The sequence below is a fragment of the Papaver somniferum genome, chromosome 2 (assembly GCF_003573695.1).
Source record: "Papaver somniferum cultivar HN1 chromosome 2, ASM357369v1, whole genome shotgun sequence".
NCBI classification, from domain to species: Eukaryota; Viridiplantae; Streptophyta; class Magnoliopsida; order Ranunculales; family Papaveraceae; genus Papaver; species Papaver somniferum.
Window position 1 is genome coordinate 180,444,022 of NC_039359.1, and position 19,862 is coordinate 180,463,883.

A 19,862-nucleotide genomic window follows, 5' to 3' on the forward strand; every position below is an offset into this window, starting at 1 on the left:
GAATTTTTTGATGCGGGCATAAGGGTAATAAAGGGATCAAATTTGTTGCTTGGTCTACCCTCAACAAACCTAAGGAATTTGGGGGGGGGGGGGGGGGGGGGGTAGGTTTTAGGAATCCGGAAGCCTTAAATAGAGATCTCATTAGCAATATTTCTTGGAAAATTTGTTCTAACTCAGATGACTTATATGATCAGATTCTAGTATTTTAGGACTACCAATCCTCTTCATTTACAAACACCGAGTGATAATAGCTTTTGGATCTGGAAAGGAATATATAGGAAGATTAAAACCATTAATGAGAATTGTTTCTGGTATGTTATGTGTGGTACTAAAATTAATATTTGTTTGGCTAAATGGGTGATTGTCCTAAATCATCCACCTGAACCAGCAGTTAGCATTAATGCTTATTCTACTCTTATTTATGTTCATGAGTTGTTTCTGCCAAGTACTAGAACTTGGAATGTGCAGTTAATCCAAGATACTTTCAATATAAATTCTGCAGACAAAACTTTGTCCATGCAAATTCCTAAACATGGTAATGACACTCTTAACTGGATTCATGATCAGAAAGGTATTTTTATTGTCAAAAGTGCCTATAAGATTTTTAGTAATAACACTACTAAGTCTGCAGGTACTCATCATGTCAGTAAAATAAAATGGAAATCCATCTGGAAATGTAAAAATCCTCATAATGTTAAACTGTTTGTTTGGAAATGTCTCTAAGAAATAGTTCCAACTAGGGATAAGATTGCTATATACAAACATGATACTGAATCCTATTGTAGATCATTACATCTTTTTCTAGATTTCTCTCATGCTAGATATATCTGGCTTGGTGTTAATGTGATTGTTAGTACCATAAGGACTCTGCATGGTAACTTTTTTAATTGGACTGGAAGATGGTTTCTCGCTGCTAATGTTAATATTTCATCTTCTGAAAATAAGCATACTTTGTTTTTGTTTATGATTATTATATGGTGTATTTGGAAGGATAGATGGGTTGTTGTTTTTTAAAAAAATAAATAAAATAAGATCTTTACTATAAACAATATTCTTGTTTTACTAGATGGTTATAAACAGAGTGTTTCCACTCCTTCAAATAATAGTGACAGTTTATAGGTACATATTCAGAAACAGGATCCCCTAGATAGGGATTATGTTAAAATTAACATTGATGTATCTTTTCTCAAACCAAACTTAACAAGAGGCATGGGACTAATAGCTAGAGATTTTGCAGGTCAATGCCATGAAGTTAAAGGAAGGTATTCCAATAGAGTAAGGATTCAGGACCAGGAGGTGGAGCAGATGGAATGTCTTGCATTGCATGAAGCAGTGGAGTGGGCAATCTCAAAGAACTTTGTGAAAGTTATATTTGAGTCAGACAGTGAAGTCCTAGTTAAGTCAATAAATGAGGAAAAAATTTATGTTCATTGGTTAAACCAGAGTCGTGAGTTTTATGTTTGTCAGTCAGTTAATAAAATAAAGAATAGAGTAGCTGAGGTAGTAGCTAAGAAAGCTACAATTGGTGGCATAAACATCGAGTACATTGATGATTTCCCACCTGATACTAGTGCATATGTACAAGGGGATATCACTATTTGTAATTTGAACGTCCGATAAAAAAAAAAAAAACTCTTCTTGAATAAAAAAAAACCTTTAAAAACTCTTCTTGAATTAAAACTTTCCCTATGCCCGTCTGAGTATACCAATTTTTTATAAAACCTTAATACTTTTGTTATTTATATATTCATATTTACCCCGCTCTATATTCCAACAACAGTGCATTCTTTATGTTAGAGCACTGCTCGGTCGAACTCGCAAGCGTTGCTATCTCAAGCTTGTTTGTCAAGTTTAGGTGATTGAAACTATAAGTCTTGATTACTAGTCTACTTATAGCTATGTCACGAATTAGGATAGAATGTGTAGTTGATATTTAGACTTCGTGGAGTTCATCGATTGAAGACGAAGATCTATTGAGGAGAGCTTGGAGGAACTTCATCAACAAAAGGTATGTGGAGACTAAAACTTATCTATCACTCGGAAGTCTATTTTATTTTATCTCCTAATGAGACTAAGTCGTATAGCTATATAGACTTTTATATTATACACATTTGATATTTCGAGCTGAGTTTAACTAGGTTATCTATTTCTCAAAATATGTATTGGAAGATTTTTGCTTCAGCTACGTTCATCATATTCTTGACGAGTTTAGTTGGAAATAATTTGTTTATTGGAAACTAAATAATAAGTCAAAAGATGACCATGTGAAAATCGCCTTGAAACATCTTACATGATTTGTATGAGACAATCATTTGATGTCGACTCGGAAAGTTTAATATTGATCATTCAATCACTTGAAAATTACTTATAAGCTAATAGTTTGTGTGAGACAGCTATTGTTGTCTTCTAAGGATGTTTCAAGATTGAAATGGGAGTTTAAAACAAATTAACCTTTGTCTGGATACAACACATTATGTATACCAGTATGAAAACTGTTGTGGTATGATTCAGGTCCGAAAATCTTGTTTGCATAACAGTATGCGAACAGTTTTAACTGTTAAATTCCGGGAACCAAGTTTTCATACCATTACGTGAACGGTTCTACCTGAGTTAAGGTCCGGGCCAGCAGTATGCATACCGGTTTGCAAACTGATGGACAAGACTAAAGTCCGGAAGCTATAGTTTGCGTACCCGTTTGCAAACTTAGTGGTTAAAGTTCTAAAATAGGTTAAGTATGTTTTCATCCTCATGATAAAATACATTTATGAATTAAGGAATGCAATCTTTACCAACCTTGTCTTAATGTTCCGATTTTGATTCAATTGGTTCATATGCTTTGTTACTAAGCTATCTTACTTTTGTTTGAAAGCAAACCCTGATTTAAAAGACTATATAAGGGAGAACTCTAGCAACTGGAAAACCTAATCCCGAAACTTTCCTGTGTCCTGGTTGAGATTAGAGTCGATTCTCATTTAACTTGGGTTTTTCCAATACCATTATAGGATAATGACTTGAAGTGGGATTCGTGAAGCCAGACACTACTATTTTCTATGTAGTTGCATGATCTTATATTATATGTTCTATCATATTGAGTATTATCTTCTGTAAGATTAGCTCGAGATTTATCTCCCATAGGTAAGATATAAAAAGTAATCACAAAGCTCCTCGTCTCATTTTTTGTGATTCCACAATAACTTCTTCTACTACCATATAGTTAAGTTATTGTGAGGTGACTGATATTTCTAGGCCGTTCTTAGGGAATATAAGACCGGATTATCAATTGGTTCCTGTTCACCTTGATTTATCAAAAGACGAAACAAAAACTTCACAGTTACTTATGTGGGAGACAAGTTTATCTATCAGAATATACTTATATGTGGGAGACAGATTTGTTTATAAGTCTTCGACTTTGGGTCGTAGAAACTCTTAGTTGTGGGTGAGATAATCTAAGAGAATCAAGTGTGTATAGTCCTGCTGGGATTCAGAGGCATAAGGAACGAGACTGTACCTTAATCGGTGTGAGACTTGGTTAGGGATCAACTACATTCCAGTCTGAAGTTAACTTGTAGTAGGCTAGTGTCTGTAGCGGCTTAATACAGTATGATATTCAAATCTGGACTAGGTCCCGGGGTTTTTCTGCATTTGCGGTTTCCTCGTTAACTAAACTTCTGGTGTCTGTGTTATTTCTTTTCCGCATTATATTTGTTTATATAATTGAAATATCAGAGGTTGTACGTAGATCAATCAAATGGTAAATCCAACCTTTGGTTGTTGATATAAATTGATTGACACTTTGACATTGGTCTTTGGTACCGTCCGATTTATTTCTCATATCAGTCGGGCTCACAGATTTCTATCTGTTCGATTGCAGATTGTATTTAGAAATTGAGATGTAACTGTTTGATATATTTCTTGATTGAGCTCGCTTTATAAGATGGTGATCTCGGAATTGTATTGGAGTTAGTCCATACAGATTGTCGAACGAAATATTGGGTGTAGGTGTTATACCCCCGCTTTTTCAATTGGTATCAGAGCAGGCAATCACGTTAAAGACCTCATAAGTCTGTGTTTGTAGCAATCTGACTCTATGGACAAAAATGATATCTCTATAAACGTACCGACGGTCTTCGATGGCTCAAATTACTTATGGTGGAAAATTGTTATGCGTGCCTTTCTCCAAGCGCGTGATTTTCAATCATGGGTTCGTTTTGTTAATGGCTATAATCCTCCAATGGTTACAGTAAATGGTGTAAATGTTCAAAAGTATATTGGTGAGTATGAGCCTATCGAGATTCTTGCTGCAAAGTAAAACTTTGACGGAGTGAATGCTATCATCCATGCCATTACCCCAGATCTTCAGCACCATGTGACTACGTGCACTCGGTCTAAAAATGCATGGGATATCTTAGAAACTGTATTTGAAGGGAATACCTCTGAAAAGGAAGCTAGGCTGCAAAATCTAAATTCTGAATGGGAAAACCTTTGTATGGCTGATGAAGATCCATTTGATGAGTTTAATCACAAAGTGTCTGAAATTGTTAATGCATCTTTTGCATTGGCTAAGACTATTCCTGAAAAGGACAATGTGATGAAAATTCTCAGATCTCTTCCAGCTCAATATGATTCTAAGAAACATGCCATCGTTTAAGGAAAATAACCTTGATACACTTTCCAGAAATACTCTTGTTGGGATATTAAAGATATTTGATCATGAGCATACATCCAAGTCTGGAAAGGATATTGCTTTCAAAGCACAAAAGAACACTAAATTACTTGATAGAAGTAAAGTGTTGGCAACTCTGTGGATGATCCTATTGAGACTGATTCTTCAGATGAGGATCTTGACAATTCATTCTCTCTGATCACAAGACAGTTTAGAGACCTTCTTTTGAAGAGAAGTAAACGGTTCACCAGAGATAAACCCATATCATCAGTTAATCCTCATGATCGTTCCCCTCCAAAAAAAGGGACACCGTCGACACTGATGATGAAGATATGCCACAGTGTTTCAAGTGTAAAGGTTTTGGTCATTTTGCTAATGAGTGTCCAAATCGTAGAAAATACACTGGTAACAAAGGTCTTGCGACAACTCTTAATGAAATCTATGGTCTCTATGATTCAAATGAAGATTAAAAATCAAGTGTTGCACTCCTTGGCGAAAATATTAACTTTGATAATTGTAGCAAACATACATCAATCTTGATATTCTTACTGGAGAAACTTCTTCGACCACTTTGGAGGATAACATGGATTTTACTCTATATACTAAAAATTATACCTCACATATTTCAGGTACTTCAATCTGTTTAGCAGCATACTCGGCTGGTACCTGAACCGTCCTTCACATTGACATGTTCTTATTGTACTTTTAAGGGTCATGAACTCTCAAAGTTTTTCAAGTACAAACATAAAATAAGATATGTCCACAAACTTCAACGGAGAGCAAGTCGATTAGCAAACAAAGCTAAACTTGTTCTGAAGTCGAATCCATCTGAGGTATGTAAACTTAACTCATCTACTAAGAAGTTGATTTCTAAAGAAAAAATTAGACCTCTACAGAAGAAAACTAGGTCTAAATGTTCTTTGAAAGGAACTAAGAATTCCATACAAGAATCACATGGTGAATAGATTATTGTTCACCCCAACACAGTCTAATTGTGTTGAAAGTGCATCTTGTCTCATATACACGAATTCAAAGAGACAATAGTCATGCACAATCGGGTTTTAGGAAAAGAATTTTTCTTATTTTGTTTTATTTTTAGAATTCTGTTGATCTTTTCATGGTATTGAAAAGATTTACCTTGTTTGATTAGTAAAAGAGGGTTAAAATCAAAATTTCTACCTTTTTTAGGGTTGAGAATTGTTCGTACGTGAATCCTACTTACTCTTTATATAGGTTCTGTAACCCTACGTTCCTTTTTTCCTTCTCTGAAAACTCTTTTTATCAAAAGATTGCTTGTGGAGCTACTTTTGTGTAAGTTCTCTCACAATCCCATATTTTAATGGAGACTCCAAGCATCATATCTTCTGATGGAAAGATGTTAATATGATTGTTAAGCCATCAATCATGAAGGAAAATGGTAAATCTCATTCCTCTACAACTTTGAAGAGGAAACAGAAGAATATGAAGAAACCAAAGGCTAATTCCTCAAATCTTCAGAAGTTTTCTGGTATTCTTGAAGAGTTGAAAGAAAAAAGGATGGAGATGCAGCAAATAAAGGCTATTGTTCTAATATCTCTTGAAATTCAGAAGGCCCTGGTTCGGCATCAGTCAAGAAGGTTTGTTGGAATTGACTCCTTTCTTCATGAACCTTATGTTCCAATGTATGTTGACGGCTAGGAGTTCAGGGAAGATAAAGAATTTTTCGAGAATTGTAATGTATAGGAAACTTTTTATGAGAATTTATTCTTGTGTTTAAGAAGGATAACTAGAGTTTGGAATAGCAAATATTGTGATTACACATAGCTATTGCCAACGATTTTCATTTTGCAATGTTTTAGATTTATTTATTTAAAGTCTAAGTTATTTGGAATATGATTTGCAGTATTAATCTTTATTTGTTTTATATATTGCAAAAATGTATTATTGGATATGTGTGTTTATGTCCGTGAACTATGATTAGCTCATATATGTTCAAAAGTTGAGTCTATTATGTATTTATGCAAATATTAATAAAATATAGAATGAACTTTTGAATATTTCGCAATATTGATCTTTCTTTGTTCCACTTTTCTGTGAAAATAATGTATGGCTCCGTAAGTTTTGTTATATTGAGCATTTCCAACTAAATTAATCTATAAGGTCTTCTTGTGATTAATTTATTCGAGTTTTCTGGATACAAATTCATGTTTCATGCAATTTATTAATGTCCAAAGAAATCCTTCTTTTCTTGTTAAAAGTAAGGTCTCTCTTGTTGTTCTTTCGGGAATGACATTATATGGGGGAGAGTTCTTAATTGAACTTGTGCTTAATTGCAAAATCTTTGTGGGGAGTGCGGCTATGGAATATTGTAGGAGTTATCTAGTATCTTTATAAACTCCTTGATGAATACACTAAGTTTCAACTATGTGAAATCATCGAAACAAAGTTGATATGTTCTCTTTTAGTAATGAATTATCTCTTTGAGAATTTCATTATGATCCCGTAATTTTCGTACCTTTGCCAATTTATATTGACAAAAAGGGGGAGAATTATTTGGTAGTTCACACTACATACACATGGTTTACAGATCATTATGTAAGGGAGAGTGGTTTTCATTGTGAGATGGAAGTATTGAATAAGGGGGAGTGATACATATCACAGTTGTATTATTGTCAAAGTTGTGATACAATTTGACTTTGATGTTGTATAATAATACTATCACACTGTATGATAATGATTGAGAACAGATGTTTTTCATATGTTTTCTGATTGTTATGGCTACGGATCTTCAACAACAATGATGCTGAGTTGAACACGTTCAGAATCACGAGAGTACTTGGAGTGGCGAAGAATTCAAGGATTGTTGAAGAACCAAGGAAATCAAGCATGATGGATGAGAAGCTACAAAGTTTATTTGTTTTATAATCCATATGTATTGATAGTTTTGCCACTAAAATTGACAAAGGGGGGGGGGGGGGAATTGTTAGAGCATTGCTCGGTCGAACTCGCAAGTGTTGTTATCTCAAGCTTGTTTCTCAAGTTTAGGTGATAAAAACTACAAGTCTGGATTTCTAGTCTACTTATAGCTATATATCGGATTATGATAAAATGTTTAGTTGAGCTTTAGACTTCACGACGTTCATCGATTGAAGACGAAGATCTACTGAGGAGATCTTGGAGGAACTTCATCAACAAAAGGTATGTGGAGACTAAAACTTATCTATCACTCAGAGGTATATTCTATTTTATCTTCTAATGAGACTAAGTCGTATATCTATATAGACTTTTATATTATGCACATTTGATATTTCGAGCTGAGTTTAACTCGGTTATCTATTTCTCGAAATATGTGTTGGAATCTTTTTGCTTTAGTTACGTTCATCATATTCTTGACGAGTTTAGTTGAAAACAATTTATTTGTTGGAAACTAAATAATAAGTCAAAAGATGATCACGCGAAAATCTCCTTGAAAGATCTTACATGATTTGTGTGAGACAATCATTTGATGTCGACTCGGAAAGTTTCGTATTGATCATTCAATCACTTGAAAATTACTTATAAGTTAATAGTTTGTGTGAGACAGCTATTGTCGTCTTCTAAGGATGTTTCAATGATTGAAATGGGATTTTAGAACAAATTAACCTTTGTCTGGATACATCACAGTATGTATACCAGTATGCAAACTGTTCTGGTATGATTCGGGTCCAGTATTTGGTTCATATGCTTTGTTACTAAGATATCTTAGATTTGATTGAAAGAAAACCCTGATTTGAAAAACTATATAGGGGAGAACTCTAGCAACTGGAAAACCTAATCCCGATATTTTCCTGTGTCCTATTTGCGACTACAGTCGATTCTCCTTTAACCTAGGTTTTTCCAAAACCACTATAGGTTAACGACTTGAAGACTTTATTTGGGATCGCGAAGCCAGACCCAACTATTTTCTCTGTAGTTGCGTGATCTGATCTTACTTGTTTTATCGTATTGAGTACTATCTTCTCTAAGATTAACTCGAGATTTATCTCCGGTAGGTAAGATATAAAAAGTAATTACAAAGCTCTATGTTTCATTTTTTGTGATTCCACAATAACTTCTTCTACTACCATATAGTTAAGTTATTTTGAGGTGATTGATATTTCTAGGTTGTTCTTCGGGAATATAAGACCGGATTATCAATCGGTTCCTGTTCACCTTGATTTATAAAAATACGGAACAAAAACTTCACAGATATATCTGTGGAAGACAGATTTATCTATCAGAATAGAATTATCTGTGGGAGACAGATCTGTTTATAAGTCTTCGACTTTGGGTCGTAGCAACTCTTAGTTGTGGGTGAGATCAGCTAAGGGAACCAAGTGCGTAGAGTCCTGCTGGGAATCGGAGGCGTAAGGAACGCGACTGTACCTTAATCGGTGTGAGACTTGGTTAGGGCTCAACTACATTCCATTCCGAAGTTAACTTGTAGTAGGCTAGTTTCTGTAGTGGCTTAATACAGTGTGGTTTTCAAATCTGGACTAGGTCCCGGGGTTTTTCTGCATTTGCGGTTTCCTCGTTAACAAAACTCCCGGTGTCTGTGTTATTTCTTTTCCGCATTATATTTGTTTATATAATTGAAATATCACAGGTTGTGCGTAGATCAATCAATTGGTAAATTCAACCTTTGGTTGTTGATATAAATTGATTGACACTTGGGCATTGGTCTTTGGTACCGTCCGAGTTATTTCTCATATCAATCGGGCTCACATATTTATATATGTTCGATTGCAGATTATATTGAGAAATTGAGATATAACTCTTGGATATATTTCTTGATTGAGCTTGCTTTATAAGCTGGTTCTCTTAGAATTATATTGGAGTTAGTTCATATAGATTGCCGAATGAAATATTGGGTGTGGTTGTTATACTCCTATTCCCCCCCCCCCCCCCCCCCCCCCCCCCCCCCCCCCCCCTTCACTTTATACCAAACCTCATCTTCAAAGTGGTAGATTATGTTGTTATACAATAGTGTTTGGGGTTCATTATAGCAACTCTTCTTTGAAATGGCAGATTATGTCGTTATACATATACCAAACCTCATCTTCAAAGTGGTATATCATTTTTTTATACAATAGTGTTTGGGGTTCATTATAGTAACTCTTCTTTGAAGTGGTATATTATGTCGTTATACATAGTGCCGAGAAATTAACTTCTAATTCATAGTTTCGACGTCTTTTATAGAAAAATTGTTGTTGAAATGGTGAGAGAGTGAGAATAACAACGCTAACGGATCCTCACTCTTTATGTAGATCAAAATATTTATGACAAGCTACAGTTTAACCAAGGTAGTCAGTATCGGTTATACCGGCCGATATTATAGGTTTTCATCGTGTATCGGGAGAAACCCTTGCGATATCTAAAATATCGGCGATATAAGGATTGAACAATAAAAACACTCATATCGGCTGGTACAGACCGATATATCAGGTTCACTGATACACTGATAATATCGGTAATGGTAATTTGGTAGGATAAATTATTTAGATCTGAAAATCTGTAAACAAAACCCTTCCTCCTAATTATCTCCTCCTTTTGTACCCTTGAAAACTCAATCCGATTCTATAAAGAAATTTCCAACTATTTAATTTTTTTAATGAGTTTTTTTATCCTTGAAACAACTATGATTCTTTATTGTTGATTTTCTTTCTTCAGGAGATTTTTCAAACATTATCGTTGCTTTTATCTTTATCATCGTCAATTCAGATTAGTAGCAACGACATGGTCATCTGAAATAGGAGTAGTAAATATGGGATAGATAGTGGAATGAGACTGAATTTGTTCTGTAAAGCCTTTGATCTTGAGAATGAATGCATGATATGGCACCAATTCTTTTAGATTTAACATTATAGTCTTAATTCGACGTAATCTTTTGTACAGCTGTATCGGACCCTGCCGATACGATACCGATACATGACATTAACTACTTTGAGTATAATAGAGCTTTGTTAATTCATATTCTCTCTGCCTCCCTAATAAATGACCTAGTTTAAGTTTGCACAATTTTTAAGACAAGTAGGAGGGAAGAGTATTTTTATGTTTTAAGTATTTTTCACTATACCTTTATGGATAATAATTAGTAAAATTTAGAAATGATTTATCTCTAAGACTATACCATAGATATTCGTAAACTTTATACATCAAAAGCATTTTAAAACATCTACGAAACGAGTATAAACACGACTATCAAATTATAGATAGTTTTTATACTAATGATAATCAATTAAAAGGGTATTTTTAGAAATATTCCTTATTTGATGATATAGATCACTTATTAATGGGACAAAATTTAAGAACGAATAGGTAATCTATTAGCAATGTAGTACGATTTGGGGATCGGCCCCGGCTCAGCTGGAGACCGATCCCTGAGTATTTCCCAAACCCCGGCCGATCCATACCGAGTAACTCAGTGAGTCATACATGTACATACAATTTTTAGATATGTGAACTGTTCGTGATGTGGAAGAAAAAGGAGAAGAAAAATGGTGAAAAACTAGTTCAAAAAAAAGTAGAAACTTATGGAGCTGGATGTTTCTTGTGCCTCCAGTATTGGTTTAAGTTTTTAGGGTGTTATAAAATGGTTTGGGAACTATTTTGATCTTAGTCTGCCGAGTTATTCGTGACTCAGTAAAACTGACTCGGTCTGAGTCACTACTAACTCGGTGAGTAAATAGAGAATATCCTGCTCCGCCGAGTTTTTAAGGATCGTACCGGCCAAAGACCGATACCTGGGTTACTCACGAGTAACTCGGCTGCGTACTACATTGTCTATTAGTGTAACTCGGCTGACTCGGCCGAGGCGTACTACATTGTCTATTAGTGTAACTCGGCTGACTCGGCCGAGGCGTACTACATTGTCTATTAGTGGGACAGAGGGAATATGCGTTGCAGGAGTTAAGATTGAACAAAACAAGTTCCCAATGTTGTGTGATTCGCAGCATATCAATAAGAACAATGAACTATCATGTTATACGAACACAAAAACTCCAATGAGGTTATCCTATTTGTAGTGTAAAAATGAACTAACATGTATTAATTCATTTAAAAAAAATTACAGATTTTGAAGATATATATTACAAATGCATCCTTAACTTCTAATTGAAGGCCTAGTACAGTTACAAACATTATGTATAACGAAACTAAGAAGCTGCTTGACAGCTCCATTTTCGGTTTCAGTGTTCATCATACAACAGGAAACTAATTCACAAAATCAATGCCAGATCTGCTACTTCAAGCCATCTGTGATCCAAAGAACTTGTATAAGTACCCAAAATATGCCCAAAGTTCATTCCTTAGGAAAAAGTACTCTCAAATAGTATTCTATGTTCAGTAACTTACATAGATTTGGAGAAAAACCAAGCTCACGATTTATGAAGCATGGAAACAACCAAATAATCGAATGCCTTTTATCATGATTTTGCCTTCCCATTAACCCCCTCGCGCCGATCCCTGAAATGACTAAGTATTTGTTGTGCCTGCCCAAAACAAGCATATTATCAATTAATAATATACTGTTCACCGGGAAGGAAAAGAACAGTTTTCATTCATCTTGTAAATGGAATTGTTTGTTGCATACCTTCTCCTTGGCTCTTGGTGTACCAGACATAGATAATGCAACAAGAGGTGGCACAGCGCCTTCTTGCAGAACTAGGCTGCAGAACTTGTAGCTGCTAAGGCATAATTGCAATACAATGGAGGCAGCGTTCTCTTTTCCCCTTTGAGACCCAACTTCTATAGCCTCAACAAGTAAAGGAATCCCACCTTCACGAGTAATTTCTAAGCGTCCCTCTGAAATCATTGATAGGTTTGCAAGCAGAGCAAGGGCTTTGTCAGCCATCCCTGAATCAGGGTCCATCAGCTTGATGAGGTATTTTACTGCTCCAGCTTGAACTATCCATGCTTTGTTCTCGTGAAATATAGATAAATTGAACAAGGCTGTAGCTGCATCTTTCTTTCCTCTTAGAGTTCCAGTACCTAGAAGGTCCACCAAGGCCTTCACTGCACCGGAACGTCCAATCATAATCTTGTACTGCTCCAAAACAGAGAGACTGAAAAGAGTAGCGGCAGAATTCTCTTTGGCTCCTTCGCTTCCCGATCTAAGAACAAGAATAAGGGGTTCCACGGCCCCAGCTTCTGCAATCTTTACCTTATTATCTCCGTTGATGGATAGATTCAGAAGAGCTGTCACAGCATGCTCTTGAGTGAGCTTCACCCTCGAGTACAGCAGTGAAACTAATGGTGCTATGGCCCCACATTCGGCCACAATAACGCGATTCCCCTTATTGTGCTTTGTAAGTAGCCGCAACTCTACCGCAGCTGCAGTTTGTGCTTCAGTTGAATGGCTCTTTAAATCTTCAACTAGCTGTTTAACATGGGAAGAAGAGGTCAAGTCATCAGACCCAGAATCTGTAGATGGAAGAGACAGACTTCTTTGATGGTTACTGTTTCCATCCTCATTCATTGATATTCTCGACTCCGATCTATGAAATCTTTCTTCTGATGGGGATGGTGAAAATGTAGAAGCTCTATGTAAAGGAGAAAACGACGGACCTTCAGATATGACATCCACTGAAGCCTCAGTGACACTGCTGTATCTACCTGATGATGACAACTCCACCCCTCGCTTCTCAGGCTCATTCTGAATTCCATGAGAGGACCTTGAAGAGGAAGTACTACTATGTAAAGAACCAGATAAGCTACTTACATGATTGATTTCTTGAGATAGAGATGAGAGGGAAGGTGTCTCATTGCTAGCCTTCTTGCTGATATTGGAAAAACTTATGTTGTTTTCCTCGCACCAATTATCGATTAGAGCCTTCACTGTATAATTTGGAATAAGATTTGTATGAGTAAGAGTTTGCCTGGTTTTAGGGCATATATTATGCCCATGATCTAGCCACTTCTGAATAAAAGATTTCTCATAGGTCTGTCCAGAGGCAACTATTACAGGGTCTGACATAAGTTCCAAAGACAGTGGACAACGAAAATACGAAGGGACGGGTGGAACCCTAGGTGTTTCTTCAAATAAGGCGAGTTCAACTATGCAATCACGAACATGTGAGATGAGAGTGACAATCTGGTTAATGAGGTCTAACACATTTTCCTTTTTCAAGGATCGAGTCTTAACTCTTGCCTTCTCCAAGGCCATACTCTCTGTCAGCAACTCTTGATTTGATGTCAAACTAAGTGCCCTCATAATTCGGATTAGATGCTCAGCACAAGGAACAAGATTTTCCTTTTGATCCCCCAGAGCCTCCTCTATGACGAGTGATATTCTATCGCGCTCCTGATACTGAAATTCTTGCATATTTTTCTGTAAAGAAAGCTGACATTTCAAAACTACATAGACGATATTCAAGAGATCATAAACACCATACTACAAGCGAAATATAATGAAAAGGTAATGCTCCATACTCAAGTACCTGAATGGCTGATAAATGTGAACCAAGTGGAGATGCCCGTAGGAGTCTACAAAGTATGCTTATGATCTCCAATGTGGAACTCTGGACCTTCACCGCCAAAGGTTCACTGTGCAGAACCTAGATATGCCGACGGAAAAGTAAACTAATCATAAACAATATATTACAACACAGAAACCACCCGAACCAACTATAACGACTGTGAGTCCATATACTTGATGATTAAGGGAAAGTGAAGGGACTCACACTGACTGTCTTGCTCATCTTTAAGCACCACTTCTCCAAGAATTCTCTGGCCTCATTAACAATTACATCCAATTCCTCAAGTTCTTTAACGAGGTTTGCATCCAAAGGAACCGAGGAATCAACTATTTCATCCAGCACCGACTTCAAAAGTTTTAACAAACCAACCATGTTTACATAATCCCTCTCTATGATTGCAGAGTCCATAGTATGGCATGCAACTAAGAGAATGAAGCGGGATATACTGTTGATCAAACATCTTACAGATTTTTTCTCCATTGGACCTGTTTGCATGAGGGGAAAACATATATGAACAAGTTGCTTCAAAAAAAAAAAAATAATTACGAACAAGAATTAATATCAACAGCAAATCCTAATGCTACAGAAATTCAAAATTAAAGTTTCAATTCCATAAACCTCTTGCTTAAAACAGTTCAACAGAAAACTAGCCAACGAATCTAAACCTCGGCAGTCAACTTGTTCTTTACTTTCCTTGGTCTGGCAACTAGTTTCCGCAGCCTTAGATTGCCGTCAATACCCATTCATATGATGTCAAAAGAAAATTATTTAAAAGTTAAAACATATTTAAAGGAGATTCAGATTCCCCTAAAAAACTTTACCACTGTTCAGAATTAAGAATTAAAATCAACTCAGAATTCCCAAACTAATCATCTCAAGTCTCATCATGTTCATATCCTATGATCCGTAAACCAATAGCCAAGTTACTTACAAGAAAAACCTCAGCTTAAACACACATACCCCTTTCTAAAATCTAAATACACCAACCAAAAACCTAAAACCCTACTTCAATTAGATAACCAATGACAAAACAAACTAAATCTCAGTCTTCAAACATATTTGCCAGGAGAAGAAAAACATAATTTATAAACTATCAGGTGCTTCTAAGTGTATTACTGTTGATCAGTAAATTAGGATGTACAAGATTCTACTAATCAACAAAAAAGGAGCAATACTAACTGGAGTTCATATGCAATCAAGAAAAAAACTAATCTAAAAGAATCATAAAAAATTATCACAAGCCCAAACCCAAACACACTAACCTTTTAATTTTACTCTATCTCAAGATAGTGGAAGGAAACAACAAATCTGAGCTGAACCGCAAGTTAGATAAAAGCATTCAACTGACAACTTGATCTGCTGATCACTGTGTATCTCCCTTCCCATTCATAGCACAACTCTAATGAGAGATAGGGAGAGAGGAGTTGCAGACTTTCAGTTAGAACTTGGAAGTGGGGAGAAAAAGAGAGAGAGTTGCTGGAAAAATGGGACCCTGTTTTAAATAGTTGATATTTGGTGAAATCATTGATTAAGATTAAGAAATTCAAAGGCCAGAAAATGTGACAAAATCAAATGATCTCACAATAAAGGCAGCTTTTCTTTTAGGTCATACAACAGCTTTTATATTAAAAAAAGAAAAAAATCTTTTTGATATGATAAAATCTAAAAATGGATAACAAATGGTGGCTACAAAAATCCTAGAAATGGTATATGAAAGATGGGGGTTAATGAAAACAATTTATAGATTGATTTGGATAATAACAAAGTTCAATTTCAATTAATATTAAAAAGAAAGAACCCTAGTGTCCCACATAGGCCATTCTTATGTGTAGAATATACTCTTTAATGGAAAATTTCCCCCAAGCATATAAAAACATAACATGTGACCTAACTTGGTCCTACAAATTTACTCCTCCTTTATCCTGCTAAGCGAGCCCAAATTTCTCGGGATTTCGTGGTTTCTCTATCAGTAACGATGTATACTAACACTGATACCAACTCCAAAATGGGAATATACAAATAAACCTCGCTAAATTGTGGCTATAAGTATTAATTTGGGCCTATCACTACGTGACAAAAAAAAGACATTTTGAAGTAAAATGAAAAGTCTTAACCAACTATTTTTTAATGGTTAATTTACCTCTAATTAATTACTGTTAATTCGGGTGATTAGTGGTAAAATATCGTGTTACATGTGAAATTAAGTTGTGTTAATGAATCATCTGAACATGAAAAAATTTGAAATTTTGAAATTTTTTGAAGAACACCAACTCAGAATCGGTATATGTTGCCATTGGTATCAACCGATTGTAACCTCAAAAACATACAGAGATTTTCTGAAACTTCCTTCTACCCAGATCGGTTTATATGGACATGAAAATCAACCGATTATCCAGAATCGGTTTATATGGGCATGAACATAAACCGATTATGGGTAAACTTTTTCTTTTTTATTTGTGAATTATGTCTTTTTAAACATCAAATAAAATTAAAATCCATTTTATACCCGAGTTAAGAATGGGTATGACTTCGTACTCAGTTTCAAATCGTTTAAAAAGTTGTACTCGTTTTCAATTCGAGTATAAAGTTACACTCGTTTTCAATTCGAGTATAAAGTTATACGCATTTTGAAATTGGGTAAAAGCATGTAGAACTATTTTCATTTTCATTTTTAATCGAAATGAAATCGAGTATGATTTTATACTCATTTTATGATCGAGTATTAACTGGAAAAAAATGGGTTAACCAGAATCGGTTTACACGATACATATGTAAAAACCGATTCCTGACATTGCACAACATGAATCGGTTTATAAGAATGCTCATGTAATCTGATTCTAACAAAAAAAAAAGATACAGAAAAATTGAGAACAACTATCGGTTTACTCGACACACATATAAAATCCGATTCTAACATTATACATCAACAATCGGTTTTATAAGTGCTAATGTAATCCGATTCTCGTTCAAATTTCTCGAACCAGAAAACATATCAAGGACAACCGGTCTTTGTGGGCATGAACATAAACCGTTTCTATTTGCAATCGGATCACATATACATTAACGCTAACCGATTCTGATAAACCAGGAAAATTTTGATTTCAAATTTTTTAATTTTTGAGCAATTTTATGTTACTAAAACCTAGTTTATAGGATTGAGTTGAGAAGAAAAGAAGAAGAATCAGTTGAAGTGGAGATGAAAATGAATTTGATTTTAGTTTTTAGTTTTATGATTTTGATTTTGATTTTAGTTTTTAAATTTTATGATTTTGATTTTAGTTTTTAATTTTATGATTAGGATTTGATGGGGACAAATTAGTAGTATTAATATTTGATAGAGGGTAAAATGGTAGTTTCATCAAACTTAGACACCCCTTATCTATCTTTATGGGGTGGATGAAAAAAATACATAGGCCCCAATTTAGCCAGGCAAATAAACTAGCAATTCTTTTTTTGAGAATAGGATAAATATATATTAAAACAAAGAAGCCCCTAATCGTTTAATTCAGTATTGTTGGAGGCTGACTCAGAATGAAGCTGCCCAACAATGGCTGAATTTGTTGGATTAGTTGCTACTGATGTTACAGGGATAACAAAATTTAAATTGTTTGCTTCATAAGCTTTTACATAATCAAAGGTTATTCTAGGTATAATAAAAGAAGGTGATGTTTCTTCCCATATTTGATTGCCTTCCTTTTTTTTGCCAAGATATCTGCCACTCCATTTGCTTTTATGTCCACAGCCTGGAAACCCAAAAAAGACTCCAACTTACTTGCTATTTTCTTAACTTCATCTAGAATTGCGATACGCTGCCACTGGATTGAGGTAGTTGTGCCCTGGACATATGATATTGTTGCTAAATTGTCCCCTTCAATTATCAGATTTTGAATTATGTTCGTATTGGCCCATTTGACAGTCTCAAGCAGGGTTACTGCTTCTGCTTTTTCTGTTGATGACGTTCTACAACTTCCAATTCAGGCTTCCCTGAAAGTGCCTGTAAAATTTCGCATTATAAATCCAAAACCTGCATTAGTATGTGCTGATATCCAAGAGGCATCACAGTTAATTTTAACAGTGTCTTTAGGAGGAAAGATCCATCGAATGTTTTTCTATAGAAGGAGAGCATTAAGAGAGTTGTTTGAGGGAAATCTAATTGGGTGCCAGTATTCATAATGCTTCATGATGGAAATAGCTAATTGAGCTGAAAAAATACTTTTATTATCAAAATTTTTAGAACACTGTTCTTTCCAGATGAACCAACATTTGGTAGAGGCTAGTGCCATGGAGATGGAGTCTCCATTACCCGTTCTCCAATTGTTGTAAGCATCTAAGAAGGAGAAATAGGTGTTAGAGTTAGGAATTACTCCCTGAACAGCGCAAGGTGCTAGATTCCAAACCTCTTTTGCATAAGCACACTCAAGAAACAAATGCTTAGTTGTTTCTACTTCTTGTTGACAGAATACACATTCAGATATACTAGACCCTAGTTTGTGTCTTGTTGGTAATGCATCTTGAATGCATTTCCATATGAACAGCTTTATCCTTTGAGAAGTGTTCATGTTCCATAGTGTTTTCCAAAACTTTTTGGAATCCGCAGTAACAGAATTAGTAGGATCTTGAAGTTTAGCATATAATGATTTAACAGAAAAATTTCTATTCCTAGTGAGAGTCCATCTTAACTTATCATTTTTCAGAGATTCATTCTCCATGGAGTAAAGTTTGATATTTATAACTTCATCCACTAATGTGCTATTAAAAGTAGCATTAAGTGTATCCAGGTTCCACTTTTTAGTGTTGGAATTTATCAGTTCCGACACAAGTGTTAGATTACTGTTTTCTTGGTTACAGGTTTCAGATAAGATGATATCCCTATCTGGTATCTACTTATCTTCCCATATGTTGATTAACTTACCGTCCCCTACTTCTCATATACTATGTTCCTTGATGTGTGTTATACCCTGTAATATACATTTTCAAATCCATGATGAACTATGTTTTTTCTTTGAAAGGAGTGCACCTGACTTTTTGAAAATTTTCCTTTTAAAATTTTTGCCCATAAATCATCTGGGTTACTGACTAGTCTCCAAGCAATTCTACTTACCATTGCTTGATTCATCTTGTTGGATTCTTTAAAACCCAATCCTCCCTGTGAAATTGGTTTACACAAAAAATCGAAAGATTTGATGTAAATTCCTTTGGAGTTTGAATTTTTTCCCCACCAAAATTCGCGCTGAATGGCATTAATTCTAGCAGTGATTTTTTTAGGTAGAACAAAACAGCCCATGTTGTATATTGGCATCCCTGAAAGAACTGATTTATTGATAACCATTCTGCTAGGTTGAGATAGAATGGTTCCCAGCCAGTTTTTAACCCTTTGTTCCATTTTTTCTATAATTTTATCAAAAGTTTTAAGTTTTGATCTATCTACAAATAGAGGAACTCCTAGGTAGGTATCTTTGATGTCAATTTTTCTTATTTTCACCAGTCTTGAAATTATCCCTTGATGTTTTTTCTGGACTTTTTTTCTAAAGAATAATCCTGACTTAGAAAAATTTATAACTTGTCCTGAGGCTAAACTAAACAAGTTGATAGAATCCATCAAATTTTTACAACTATCTAAGTCGGCCTTTGTGAATAACAGAAGGTCATCAGCGAAAACAGATGAGAAATTTTAGGCGCAGAAGTTGTTAGTTTAATTCCATGCACTTTCTTGTTTGATTCTAAGT

At 35.1% G+C, this 19,862-nt stretch overlaps 1 protein-coding gene across 2 annotated transcripts; it reads right to left on the minus strand.

Annotated features, from left to right (window-relative positions):
• Positions 1 to 11,651: 11,651 nt before the first annotated feature.
• On the minus strand, positions 11,652 to 15,915 carry LOC113349921 (U-box domain-containing protein 3-like). 2 transcript variants are annotated; one of them, XM_026593968.1, is made up of 6 exons: positions 15,399 to 15,915; positions 14,341 to 14,621; positions 14,098 to 14,214; positions 12,252 to 13,988; positions 12,014 to 12,150; positions 11,652 to 11,914 (listed from the first exon to the last, which is right to left on the minus strand). In XM_026593968.1, the coding sequence occupies exons 2-5, from the start codon at positions 14,614 to 14,616 to the stop codon at positions 12,085 to 12,087; spliced, it is 2,196 nt and encodes a 731-aa protein (XP_026449753.1). In that variant the 5' UTR covers positions 14,617 to 14,621; positions 15,399 to 15,915; the 3' UTR covers positions 11,652 to 11,914; positions 12,014 to 12,084. The 2 variants fall into 2 exon arrangements, with proteins under 2 accessions (XP_026449753.1, XP_026449754.1); XM_026593969.1 differs by lacking the exon at positions 15,399 to 15,915 and adding an exon at positions 14,755 to 15,374.
• Between the last annotated feature and the right edge of the window lie 3,947 nt (positions 15,916 to 19,862).

Bases quoted from the DNA above. Each gene is read 5' to 3' on its own strand.
- LOC113349921 (XM_026593968.1), bottom strand. From the start codon at position 14,616: ATGGAGAAAAAATCTGTAAGATGTTTGATCAACAGTATATCCCGCTTC. The intron at 14,215-14,340 runs GTGAGTCCCTTC...CGGCATATCTAG, and splicing joins AGATGAGCAAGACAGTCAGT to GTTCTGCACAGTGAACCTTT. The intron at 12,151-12,251 runs GTATGCAACAAA...TGTTTTGGGCAG, and splicing joins CACCAAGAGCCAAGGAGAAG to GCACAACAAATACTTAGTCA.